Below are 14,274 nucleotides of genomic sequence, written 5' to 3'. Positions count from 1 at the left end.
ATTTAATATACTTATACCCCTATTTTACATATCTGCATTTGTGTGCTTGTGTTTAAACCGTCGATTGAGGGGAAAATATTATTTGTTAGAGGTACGGCTTGGTATATGTAGGTTGGCCTCAGTAATTCATCCAGGCCACAGGTTTTGGTAGTTAGCTGCCGGCTGGCTAAGGGGTCGGCCGTTACACCATCTTGCCTAAAGAAGGGGCCTGAGTTGCCTCAAAAGCTTGAATATTGTAATCTTTTTAGTTAGCCAATAAAAAGGTGTCATTTTGCTTGACTTCTCACTACATTTGTTAAGTTATAAAACTTTCGTTTCTGGTGTTTCACTGACCACCACTGGTGCTACTGCTGGAGATTTTTTTTTTTTTTTTAATTTATATATATATTACATTTCATTTAACAACATAAGTTTGCAGGGCAAATGAATACACAGCACAAAAGTGAAAAATAACTGAACTACTGTTATTTTTGAAGTTGATCTTCCAATATAGAGAGAAGCACACATTTTAGCCACTAGATGTCACCATCATCCTTCCTGTTAGGTGAAATGGGGCTGTCAGGAACAAGAGCAGCATCAGCAGATAAATTCTACCCCTGCAAACCAATAAAGGCTGTATTTTTTGCTTGCTCATCCGTCTTGTTTTTCCTAGCATAGCAGCAAAACAACCCATAAATATGAATCAGCCTATGCATAGTATTTTGTGATCATGTACTTGTTCTAATTTCCATGCAAAGAATATGACAAACTTTTAAATTGGTCCATTCATTCATTACGTGTCACAGTTTCCCCTGAAGTATGATCTCTACCTCATGTTCTCTGTTGTCCAGGACACAATTAGATAAGGTCACACAGGATAACCCAAATGGTATGAAAGGTGAAACAGTCATGGGCAAAAAAGGAAGCATCACTAATGCTTAACATGTGCTTTACAAATGACTAAATTACTCAAGTCCTAAATTTGCTTCGGCAATGGATCCATTAACAGACATGATCAAAAGAGCAGATAAGTAATGTGTCCACACACTCAACATTTTTAAATAGACTTTCAGGTTTATAAAAGTCAGCATTTTTTTTTTAGGAAAAATCTATATTAAAAAATGCAAAGTGAACTGCAAAAGTATTCAAAGCCTTGTCCAATTTGCTATTGTTTTTTGCACAATAAGTGATATTTGGGCCTGTAATATCTCTATTTCAAAACACTGAAATAGACTTTTTTATGTGATATTGTTATTTTTGGCCTTTCTTCACTTACAAAGACACTAGGCTAAACAGAATCTCCTTAGCAGTTCCAGGCATTCTTGCACCCTGAGCCCCACCTCTTAAAAAGGCACATGCTGCCAATGTCTCCTGACGAAACACTAAGTGCAGCTCCCTATCATTTAGCATATTTATTATATATATATGTATAATATAATATATATATATATATTTATAACATATTTATTTATTTTTTTCTCCAGCCTTTGGAGTTTTTTTTGTTTTTTCTGTCCACCCTGGCCATCGGACCTTACTCTTATTCTATGTTAATTAATGTTGACTTATGTTTATTTTTTATTGTGTCTTCTATTTTTCTATTCATTTTGTAAAGCACTTTGAGCTACATTTTTTTGTATGAATATGTGCTATATAAATAAATGTTGATTGATTGATTGATTGATAGCAGCCATTTAAAAGGACTGACAAACCCACTGTGGCTTCTCACTTACTCTCAGCAACAGGAATAAGGCGTCCTCTGTCACCAAATGTTGTAGAATTTACCTTTCTGATAGTATCTAAGACAGAGGTGTCAAACTCCAACCCTAGAGGGATAACCTGGCTGTAGGTTTCAGTTCCATCCATCCATCCATCCATTATCCAACCTGCTATATCCTAACTACAGGGTCACGAGGGTCTGCGGGAGCCAATCACAGCCAACACAGGGCGGAAGGCAGGAAACAAACCCCGGGCAGGGTGCCAGCCCACCACAGAGGTTTTAGTTTTTAAACATTTTCGTAATTAATGACCACTTCACTTGCTTTTTAAGACCCACAATCCTCCTTTTTTTTTTCTTCTTTTTTTGTTAATTAACAATAATGAGATACAAAATGAGCCAACACATAACCAGCTAATCTGTGCTCATCATACAATATCTGAAAATAAAGAAAGGTGATGTTCTTAGTAATGTCCACTTGCTCAGGTCCACAAAACACTTTAACAGATGTCTTAGAAAAATTCAAATCAACCTGTTTTGGAAAGGTCTACTGAGGCAGAATGAAAGCACAATCATGCCATGGAATCAAACAGCAAGTTTAATTAACAACAAGAATCGGCTTCTACTTTAAAAAAAAAAAAAACTAGCTGAAGTGAAATTAGATGAGAGTTTGGGGCCTCGATGTAGCCGGCTATGTGTTGGCTCGCTTCAACATCTCATTTCTGTTTGGGTGCCCATTTAGGGAAAAAATCAATTCAGAAAACCAAGTCTTAAAAATACAGCAATTAGAATGAAGGGAAAAGGAGTCCACTACCAGCAGAAACTGGTCACTGATAAAGAAAATGGCAGACAGAGAAAACTACAGCCATGGTAGCCCTCCAGGATCAGCGTTGGACACCCCTGATCTAAGAGGGAACAATTACGTATTTTTCTCTCTCCTTCTCTCTCCTAATGGTCTTGTTTGCTCTTCCAAGACACCCGTTACATTTACAGGGCTTACTGTAAATCCCTATAGTGGAGCCCTTCTTCCAATGCTTGTATGTTAACTTGCAGCCTCAATTCCACCACATTTCCTCTTTCTCTCTTTGTAGGGCCGTTTCCCTGCCTTTTCTGTAGCAGCCAATCTTACAATAAAAATGAAGGCGTGGGTAATGTTTATTATGTTTGAATGGGTAATTTAAGTGATCATGTGTATTAGAATTTTTAAAAAATGCATCACTGCACAAACAAAAAAGAAATGGTTATGGGTTCAGAATGACTAGGCCATGGAGGCTAATTTATTCTGGACATCGGTATACACCGATGCCAAGGGACCTTTAATGACCACAGAAGGGCAAGACCTCACTTTTACTTCTCATCCGAGGGATGGCGTCATGTTTACAGCAGTGCCCCTATCTCCGCACTGGAGCATTGGGATCCAGACACAGATTACAGGGTAATCACCCCCTACTTGCTTCTCCAACACCTTCTCCAGCAACAACCGCAGCGTTTCCTAGATGCTCTCCTATCCAAGTACTGGCTTGGCCTGAACAAGCTTAGCTTCAGGCAGATTACCTGTTCGGGAGTGCATGTGGTATGGCTGCGGTGGTCTATTTGCATTTATTCAAACCAGGACACTATGTTTTACTAGCCATTATCAATGGTTCTATTAGCGAGGGAGTTGTGCCCTCACTTTTTAAACATGCTGTGGTACGTCCCTGTCTAAAAAAGGCAGACCTAGATCCTGGAGTTTTAGCCAATCTGCGCCCGGTTTCCCAATTGTCATTTCTGGATAAAATATTAGAATTATTTATAATCAATTGGTTGATCACCTTAACTCCAATAACTTATTTGAGATCTACCAATCTGGCTTTAGGCGTTATCACGGTGTTGAGACGGCCCTCCTGAAAGTATCCAATGACATCACTATTATTACTGACTCGGGCGGCGCTGCAGTCCTTGTCCTCCTTGACCTGTCCGCTGCCTTTGACACTATCGACCATGAGATATTGCTGTTGCGGCCTGAACATCTTGTTGGGTTTAAAGGGGCCGCTCTTAACTGGTTCAGGTCGTATCTAACTGGCAGACACTTTCAGTGACTTTAAATTCCTCTTTTTCTTCTACTGCTCCTCTTAAATGTGGTGTTCCTCGGGGATCCATTTTAGGTCCTATCTTATTCTCTATATACCTTCACCCTATTGGAGTTATTTTTAGGAAATGTAACGTTTCTTTTCACTGCTATGCTGATGACACTCAGGTTTATAGTCCTGTCTGCAACTCTGCAAAGAATCAACTGCACAACTGTCTGTCTGAACTAAGATCACGGATGGCTGATAATTTTCTTGATCTGAATCAAAATAAAATGGAGGTGCTTACAGTGGGTCCATCAGCTAAAGCCCACATTGGTCTTGGACTTCTCGGCTCTTCCTCTGTCTTTTGCAGACCACAAGTCCACAATCTTGGTGTTATTTTTGACAGTAACCTCTCTTTTGAGAAACAAGTAAATTCTGTAGTCAAGAGTTGCGTTTTCCATCTTCGTCTTTTAGGTGAGATCAAGCCTTTTTTATCTTCTAGGGATCTTGAGAAAGCTACTCCTGCTTTTATCTTCTCTCGCCTTGATTACAGCAACTCGCTGTATTCTGGGATTAGCAAATCCCTGATACGCAGGTCACAGTTGGTCCAGAATGCTGCCGCTCGCTTTCTGGTTTTGGCAAGAAAGTCCGATTCTGTTTCTCCAATATTAGCTTCTTTACACGGGCTGCCTGTCCGTTTTCGAATTGATTTTCAAATCTTGTTGCTAGTTTTTAAATCTTTACGTGGACTCGCTCCTGCCTATTTATCTGAATTGTGTGCTTTACACCAGCCATCCAGAGTGCTTAGATCTTCTGGTCAGTTGTCTCTTGTTGTCCCTTCGTACTGAGTGTCAAACTAAGGGGGACAGCTGTGACACCTCATCTGTGGAACTCTTTACCTCGTCACATAAAGGAGTCGTCTACAGTTCAAAACGAGATTAAAGACTCATTTCTATTCACTTGCATTCTGTGACCTTCAGTAATACTGATGGTTTCCTCATTGTGATTATGTACCATTACTTCTATTTATTTTATTTATGTTCATTTATTTTATTTCTATTTATGTTATTCATGTTAATTGTATGTTTTTCATTTATTCTATTATTGTAAAGCACTCTGGCCGCAGCATTCCTATGTTGTTTTAAATGTGCCACATAAATAAATTTGACTTTGACATTTACAGAACTAAAACAAGTAGTATAGCTCTGGACTGTAGAAAGATAATCGTACACCATCTTCAGCATTAGACAGCATTGCCTACATTTATTGTATAAACACACTGAACTTTGGGAAAACTCTTTACTACTGTTAATGTCTGCTTTTAAGTAAAAAAAAAATGCAAGATACTTACTTTTCATATTGTTAGACTTAAGGATTTCACAGATATCCAGTGTCGCCATTCCTAACAATGCATCAGATTTTAATGTTTGATGACTCCATACTCTGAAGATTAACTTACTAAAAGGAGTTACAATTCTAGTAGAAACAGATAGAAAAAATATGTTTCAGTGCTTTTTAACACATGACATAAAGCAAAAAAACTGCATTTCTGTAGTATTTTTAATCAAAAAGTGCGAGCAAATAGATTTATTTTGTTGTCTTCTATTTGTTTTATGTACTTTTTAGGGGAAAAAAGTTTCTCCTTGTTATCACAGAATTCCATTCTAATTTACTTTGCAAAACTGTTTAAGCGTTATTTAAGAGTAAGAGTAAAAACAGATGATTTTGAAATTAAAGGAAAAAATAATAATCGTTATGATAGAAAAGCAACTGTAAAAATGGGGTAAAATAATAGAACTTAAAACAAAAAAGGATGTTAAGGAAGCGTTAAATTAGTCAAACAATTCCATCCATTCGTGTTCTCAACTTGGTTTTCCAAGAAAGAAATGAATCCTGATTCATAATCGTGATTTACAGAGAGGGGCACACAGACCAACCAAGACACTGACAGACAGACAGAAACACACACAAAAAAAATTTTAATTAACCAACCTGAATTATTAGAAAGGTTATTGTAAGCACACAAAAACTAGTTTGTAATTATAATACATCTCAGAGAAAACACTTCTCAAGTAAGCTCTCATCTCTGTTTACCAAGCTGAATAAAATGGTAAGATAAAACTTACACAGTAAGGGACTGTTTCCATTTTGGACTGTGAGTGTTGGTACATTTCTCCGTTTTTTTGGACTGCCCATCAACTTCTACTTCCACGTAGGGACTGGGTCCAAACCAGTTCTTTTTGTTTTCTTTTAATTTAGCAGAGATTACTGCAAACAAAAATACATGAATACATTGTAATACTGTAGTAATGACATAATTCCAGAGGTGTAGGCCACCGAGACCAAGGGGCAGACCCACAGCATAGTGGTGGGATCATGTCTTAGCTAGCCTTGGGAGCATTTGGGAATTCACAAGGATATAAGAGAAAAATCTGCTGAGGACAGATCTTGTGATTGCTACTGTGAAAAAGATAAACTGCCACAGTTAAAAAAAAAAAAAACATTAAAAAAACTGAAAAATGGCATTTTGTGAAACACACAGAAAGCCTCTATGAGGGAACATGTGATGGTTAACAACTTACAGCTTTTCTTCAGCAAGTGAATTTAATTAAGACTTGAAAGTCGATGCAAACAATTCCTACAGGTGTCCCAACTTTTGTTGATTACTTTCAAACTCTGCCTGTTGTGACGGGCAGCCGGGACGCCCCTTCAACACTGGATCTGGGGGAGCAGCCATGGGGTACACTCTACGTCCCCCGAAATGCTTTGTGGCAGCCCTCCTGGGTTACATCGGGGCCACAGGTGTGGGACTTCAGGACTCAGACCTCTCGGGCTCCATGGCCACCACCTGGAGGAGCTGCACGGCTTAATGAGCCTCTGTGGGCTAGAATGCAGCCACACCCGGAAGTGCAGCCTAATTAGGCCAATTACCACCTGAAGCACTTCTGGGAGGGCTACAAAAAGAGCCTGCAGCCACCACTCAGGAGCCAGAATCGGGAGGAAGAGAAGGAGGACGCCTGAGAGGAGTGGTGGTGCCGCCATCAGAGGAAGAATTGGTTTGGTCTGGGACTGTGTTGGGCCTGTGGGACACGGGGAAGACGTGCCCCACTGCTGAAGAGAAAAATAACGTTTATTGAACACGTGCCTCAGTGTGAATCTGTGCCAGGTCGGGCGCCTATATAGCGCCTTACTCACACTTTATAAAAGCAGTGCTGGAACGAACTGTGTTGGTACAACGTTTCAAGTATAATTTGCAAAGAATTGTGCTGTATGTTGCGATCACAATAAAATCTCTCTATTATAATAAAAAAAAACTTGGAAGACACTTTAACGTCCCACGAGAGAAAGCAGAGAGAAAAAAAAAAACGACAGCTGCTGTACAGGCTTTTAAATGATCGACGTGCAGAACGACAAGCAGAAGACGCAGCTCGACAGCAGCAAGCAAGTAGCTGATCAGTTCGCAATTTCCTTAGCATGCGTTCGGCCCTCCATCAGAGACGCGAAGAGGCTGGTGCGAAGTGCGCCCTGGGGGACGGGGTTGATGGGCGAGCAAAGTGAAGCAAGCAGGGGGCTTTGGCCCCCTAGTTTAATATAAAAAAAAAACAAAGTTCACTTGAAAAAATAACTTTGATTTGAAAAAATACCAAACTTAACCATTAAACCAAATTTCACCTTCCTACATGTGCACTAATTGTTACAAACTTACAGTGGGGCGAGTTATTTGGAAACAAAGAATTCAGCACAGAGTCCGAAGTTAAGTAACCAAGATTTTTTATGGGGCAAAATTAGAAAGAACATCGGTTAATTATGAAAAAAAATATACACTTTTTGTAGTCCTCAAAATGTTAAAATAATAAAATACAATTTTTATCACTAATGGATAAGTCATATAAAAAGTTTGTTGCATTTTGTATATCTAACTGAAATACACTTTTTGAGGGGAAAAATAAAATGCAGCAATGAAGCTCCGCGTCCAGAGAAGATGCTTCATGACAGAACAGAAGAATGCACTGAAGCCTGAGTGCAAAGTATTTTTGGTACAGCTAGTAACTAAAACAACTAATTGGATTATTTTGCCAGGATTAAGACTCTTAAAAACAAGCAGAGGGCATTTACAGTATATTTCTGCTTACAGTGGTCCTTTACTTGCACGTAAAAATTAATCAAATGAAATTAAAAATGAGTGCCTCAAAAACAAAGCATGAGGCTTTGACACCACCTACAATGCCATTCAGTTTAAATGAATTTAAAAAGACTCGACAGGAAGTAGAGAAGCAGCAGGAAAAACTCAATACGATTAGCTCACCTGTTATCTGAAGCTGAGCTTTCATTGTGAATCCATTTGTGGAGAGTGACCTGGAATTGCTACATGCCATTGCATAGGGCTGGGAAAGACACCTAAAAAATAAGAGAGAAGTGTAACTGCAGTGAAGTTGGGAGCAGGCGTTGACAGCGTGTTGGCGCACCCACCACATGACGGTCCCCCTGGATTGGGACTCGAGTATCAGGTGAAGCCTCGGCCCCACACTGGAACAGTGCGAGTTTTTTTTGTTTATTTTTTTTTTAACAGTGTCTAGAGTGCCAATCCTGTCACCAACTCCCAAGTGTCCCCTGAAAAGTTGGTGGACCTGCTTGCAGGGCTGGTTGCAGATTAACATCATACCCAGGACAGAGCAATTGCAGAGCAGGGGCCTCATGTATAACGCCGTGCGTAGAACTCGCACTATAACATGGCGTAAGCACAAAAGCCGAAATGTGCTTACGCACAGAAAAATCCAGATGCAGGAATCTGTGCGTACTCCAACTTCCACGTTCTTCCGTTACATAAATCCCGATCAGCGTGAAAACTAACGCTCGTGCACGCAGCATTATGTATCGCCCCAAATCCTCCCAAATTACGCCTCTTTGAATATGCAAATCAATATAAATCGCCCTTAAGCGCAGCCTTCTGTGAAAAGACAATGGGAAAAGCACGGGAAAATATAAAATTTCAGTGAATACCAAGTGGAGGCAAAGGAAAAACATACTATTTGTTCAAATAAACCGTGGTATAATCAACAAAAGGAAGTTGATCGAGTGACATAGCGTGTTGGAGAAACTTGAAAGCTCACATTCACAAAATCGCACAGTGCGGAAATAAAAAGAAGTCACATATCAAAGTCGCCGTGAAAAGCCGAGTTGTAAGCCCACCGTCTGAGTGTCATATGAAAGCTTATTAGGGTACAGAGAAAAAAAGGCACACGGTGGGGAAAAAGCACGAAATGTCAACTTCAATCTCGAATTTTCCACTTTAATCACGTAGTTTATTTTGTCATTTAGTAGAACATTATAAACTTCATCTTAAAATCGTTTAATTAACCAGTTTCTCAAAATTACATCGTAATTAAAGTAGCACGTTAAATGCTTTGTTTTGTATTTGATCTTCTACTCGTATGTGATCTATGTGTGTGAATCACTACTTGCTTCTTAAACTGGCTCTCTTCCTCCAACTGGACACAGAGTCCATTACATTTGTGATATTACAGCTCTCTGAATAACTAAAATACTGAGATGTATACGTGATGTCATTTTCATGATGATAGGAGCTAAAGCACATTATTAAACATGTGTTTCATGAGCCTGTGCTCATGACAAGCATTATCTTTTGTCGAAATTTGTCACTGCGTTTTTAGCTGTGTTGTTATTTTCTCTTTCTGTTTTATATTCAATATATATTGGCGTAGCCGTCACTGCAGTCAGTGCTTTTCTTTCCCCAAGTAACCGATCGCCATACAATCAGCTCTGTAATAGGCGTTAAGCCATCTGTAAGCTTAGCGCCGATTCTTCAAAGCGTTTAAAGAACATTGAAATATCTTAGTAGTACATGTTTAATTGTTCTATCCTTCACGACACTCCCAGTGAAGAATATAGATTATTTAAATGAAGTTAAAGTTTTATGTGTATAATTTAACAAACATATTTTGCTGCATTTCACCTTAAAAATATCGTCATCATATGTAAATACGCGCTTTATAAAGTGGCCCAGGTTGTGAGATATTATAACTGTAGTGCAAGTTTACAGTGGGGTGATTGTACTTATAAGTACAAACAGTTCTACAAGGAGCAATTGATTGGCTGCATTTAAAGTTCTTGGGATTAAACTGTTTCTGAACCGCGAGGTCCGTACAGGAAAGGCTTTGAAACGTTTTGCCGTGGCTGAAGTAGCGTGTCCTTAAAGCTGTATACGATAATTCTCTTTCCGATCAGCTGCTGCTGTGATTCACACTCAGATACAGTGATATAAATACTCCGAGTCGTGCAGTGAGAGAAATATGGAAAAAGATGATCCGCTGTGGCAACTCCTAACGGGAGGAGCTGAAAGAAGAAGAAGAAGAAGAAGAAGTGAGAGTAACAACGCTAAAGCAGTTATGGTATTTGGAATACTATGGCTGTTCCCTGGACCATTATATTGTTACGAGTTAATTACAATCAGATGCATTACACTAATAAACAATATGCGGTTAGTTTCTGTGTATTTATAAAGCGCGTCATGAAAATAATAAGTAATCACACAAGAACAGTAGCATTGCTTTGACGCTGGGTGCCGCCAGTTTGCAAAACCGAGCGGAGAACTTGCGTACGACAAGGCATGAGGTACCGTGGAAAAGTGCGTGGCTTTACGCCAAGTGTAGGTTTTATACATCGCGATTTGAACGTGGAAAAGTTCTTACGCAACATTTCTGTGCGTACGCACCGTTTATACATGAGGCCCCAGAAGTTTAACTCGGCCATTGACTTTAAGCAAACAAATAAGTGCAATGAAATGAAATATACAGTTTTACAGCAGGATCATTTTAGTTCTCAAACGATATCCTAGGCACTACATGATGAAAACAAGAAAGCGTAAAGAAAACAAAGCCAGAATTGCTCAAATGTTTAAAACGATAACTTGGTAACCTCCACAATGGGAACTTTTCCTCAATTTACTTTTTAATCCTCACTTACCCTCCCCAATTACACAATCTTTTATTAACAGATTAGTCAGAAAAATGGTCTTTACCAAGCAGCCATGGTGACGTCACTTCCAGGTGCGATCCTATAGATCAGGCCTATTCAAATGGCGGCCTGCGGGCCAAATGCGGCCCAGAAGCGACTTCCAAGTGGTCCATCCCTTGCTCCCGCCAGGGCTCCAGACTGCAACTCAAATGATAGCAAATGCGACCAAAAATAGGTTTAACGATTATCATTTCTTGTTGGGCTATACTATATTCTACTTTAAAGTATTATATTGTAACAGATGCAAAATGTCATTTTTAATTCTTGAGTGTACTGTATGTGCCGTTAACATATGTGTAAGTACAGGCTCCCCTTGCATATCCCTGTGCGCGCATAAAGGCTGGTTTATATCCCGCGCTGAATGTGAGGGAGTCGCGGCGAAAATGACGTCAGACGGGGAGACGCACGCGATAAAATATCTGTTGTTAAGTTGTTCTTAAAACATTTGCTCAGGTAGTTTTTTTGTTTTCTGGGAAAGGCGTTGTTGTCCAGCTCAATTTCAACCTGTGTCATACCAATGATGAATGAAATAGTTTAAGTTCTATGAAAAAAATCCCTTACCTGTGATGATCACCCCTGCAAACTGGGGGATAATCTCATATTTCAAAGGGGAAACATAATGTTATAGCTAATACTGTGCACTTTTTTATATTCTTACGTACTTTGAGATGTGCCTGCGTCAGATGTGTACAAATTTAAAAGGAACACAATGAACAAACATTACTTGTTTTTTTATATACGTACATTAATTTGTGTTCATTTAAAATTTGGCATTACCTGCTGCTTACTGGCCGCAGAAAATGTCAGGTCCAGATACCTTTCTTGGATTGAAAATCTGGCCCAACTCAATTTGTAATTGAATAGCCCTGCTATAGATGAAGGCCTTTCCAGTTCCGGCCCCGAGCCTATGGCTGAAGACCCTTCCAATCCCGGCCCTTTTGACGTCACTTCCTATCCTGACTTTTAAAAGCCTCCACCTTTCCCCGACTCCCTCAGTTCTGTTGTGCACACCAGTGCTATCTTTTTGTTTGCAATTTAGCAGCCCCAAACCTTGCTATGGCTCGTGATCAAGTTTGTGACAATACGCAAGTATATACGGTACTCGTTTCATTGTTAATGCTTGCCAGTTTGAGTCATTTCCACAGTGCCCAGGTGGACTGCAGAAAACTTTATATTTAGCTTGACTATCGTCAAAAAAAAAATTTATGGTTGAATGAGCACCCTGGGCTTCAGTACCCATTCAGACATCTGCAGGGAATGCTGGGAATTGTAGTTCAGTGGGGCAGCCATGCTGAGTTGCCACCAGGGGGTGATGCAAGGAGTTACACTCCCTACTTTATGGGTTTACTGGATGTTCACAGAAGAGATTCCAACGGGCAACACCCTGGCACCAGAAGTACTCCCAGGTCTCCAATAAAAAGAACAGTACTGCCTTATCCAGAGGAGTCGGAGATGAGAGAGGCAACGCTCATCTGGGAGGAGTATTGGGGAGAAGAAAGAAGTAGAATGGCTGTATTTCTTTAAAATAAAAAACCTTCATTTTGAATCCAGGACTTGTCTGTGCATTCATGCATGGGGTTTGGGGCTCTGTGGCACCCCCTGTTGATCACACTATTTATCTATCTATGTCAAGCGCTTTGAGTTGCTTGAAAACTGCTATATAAATGTAATTAATTATTACATATAAAACTGAGTTAGCACCGGTGCTTGCCAGCTCCAGGAGACTGGGCTTAAAAACACTTCCGGGCCCTGCCAAATATTCCGGTCTTCTCCCCATAGCATATGTAATACTTATAAATGGAGTCTGTATGAATGCATATAGGGTCCCGTCCAGGCTTGTACCTATCTATTGTCTAAGGCTGACAGAACAGGTCTTGCCAAACCCCCTCAACAGGTTAAGAAAATAGACAATCGGCCCATTATGGTTGTTACCCTAAAATAGATGAAGGTGGTGTTCAGGGTCAATTGCAGAATCGGTCAAAGCAGCGCTCAGGAAACCTGATTAGGGATAAGTGGGTCAAAAAAATGGATGAATAAAAAGAACTTCATCAGTCAGGTAGATTTTCTTTTATTAGGGTTGAGGAAGGTGGCTCACTGCTTATTCAATAGGTCACTGTTGCCAACATAATTCAAAAGCTTTGTACTTGTATATGACACCTGCTTGAGTTATTGTTCTTTCAAATATATTTTACTTCTACTTAAAATTAGTAAGGTTGGTTTCCTTTTCAGGTGGTACACATTACACAGCTTTGCTTTTACTGTTATGTTGTGTCAGCTTGTGCAAAAAAGAAAGAGTAGTTCTCGGGGCCCGTAAGGAGAAACACCAAGACAGTTCTTGATTTCCGGAGACTTCTAGCACAGGAGGGCAAAGCTACCAGTTGAATATGGAGTGCTTTCTTTGATCACAACAATATCATCTTAAGGTTATAAACAGTTACGGCTACTGTACATCCCGGGACTTCATAACCTACCACCACTGAACCCCAAACAAACTGGAGCATCAACAGTCATTTCTGCTCAACCCTGGGACTTTTGAACTGTGGCGTTCTGTAACCTCAGCCCCCTGCCCTCTAAACCTCCACATGCTGTAAGTACATTTAGAGAAGATAAATGACTGGAAACACTGACAGCACCTTGGTTTACAATGAAATAGCAAGCATTCAACCTGCTGAACTCCAATGGAGTTATCCTAGCAGTACTGTGATCCCTCGCTATATCGCACGACGACTTTCGCGGCTTCACTCCATCGCGGATTTTAAATGTAAGCATATCTAAATATATATCACAGATTTTTCACTGGTTCGCTGCTTTCTGCGGACAATGCGTCTTTTAATTCATGGTACATGCTTCCTCAGTTTGTTTGCCCAGTTGATTTCATACAAGGGACGCTATTGGCGGATGGCTGAGAAGCTACCCAATCAGAGCACGTGTTACGTATTAAATAAAACTCCTCAGTGATATAAGATATGCTTCCCTTGTGGTGCTTCGCACACTTCAAAGCTCTAACAGCACTATTGATTTTTGATTGTTTGCTTTTCTCTCTCTCTGACATTCTCTGCTCCTGACGGAGGGGCTGTTTACACAGAGGCCATTTGCTTAGAAGATACGGACGCTCCTCTAAAAAAAGACTACCTTCACATTGATCCCTTCCTTTATCGCAGTGCTTCCACTTAAAAGCCTAACAGCACGTATTGATTTTTGATTGTTTACTTCTCTCTCTCTGACATTAGAACACTAGAACAATCTAGACGAGAACAGGCCATTCAGCCCAACAAAGCTCGCCAGTCCTATCCACTTGTTTCCTCCAAGAAAATATCAAGTCGAGTTTTGAAAGTCCCTAACGTCTTACTGTCTACCACACTACTTGGTCGCTTATTCCAAGTGTCTATCGTTCTTTGTGTAAAGAAAAACTTCCTAATGTTTGTGCGAAATTTACCCTTAACAAGTTTCCAACTGTGTCCCCGTGTTCTTGATGAACTCATTTTAAAATACAAG

General features: G+C 40.0%; 1 protein-coding gene across 1 annotated transcript in view; it reads right to left on the bottom strand.

Moving 5' to 3' along the window:
* itcha (itchy E3 ubiquitin protein ligase a) overlaps positions 1 to 14,274 on the bottom strand; it is an 80,839-nt gene that overhangs the window by 49,324 nt on the left and 17,241 nt on the right. Inside the window, exons 2-4 of the mRNA XM_039767351.1 lie at positions 8,051 to 8,142; positions 5,871 to 6,012; positions 5,096 to 5,220 (exon numbers count right to left, since the gene is read on the bottom strand). Of these exons, the coding sequence (XP_039623285.1) occupies positions 5,096 to 5,220; positions 5,871 to 6,012; positions 8,051 to 8,120 (337 nt within the window). The 5' untranslated portion in view covers positions 8,121 to 8,142. The remainder of the gene's footprint in view (positions 1 to 5,095; positions 5,221 to 5,870; positions 6,013 to 8,050; positions 8,143 to 14,274) is intronic.

Source organism: Polypterus senegalus, chromosome 10 (assembly GCF_016835505.1).
Source record: "Polypterus senegalus isolate Bchr_013 chromosome 10, ASM1683550v1, whole genome shotgun sequence".
NCBI classification, from domain to species: Eukaryota; Metazoa; Chordata; class Cladistia; order Polypteriformes; family Polypteridae; genus Polypterus; species Polypterus senegalus.
The sequence above is the reverse complement of the archived record's forward strand: the minus strand, read 5'-3'. Positions and strand labels throughout refer to the sequence as shown.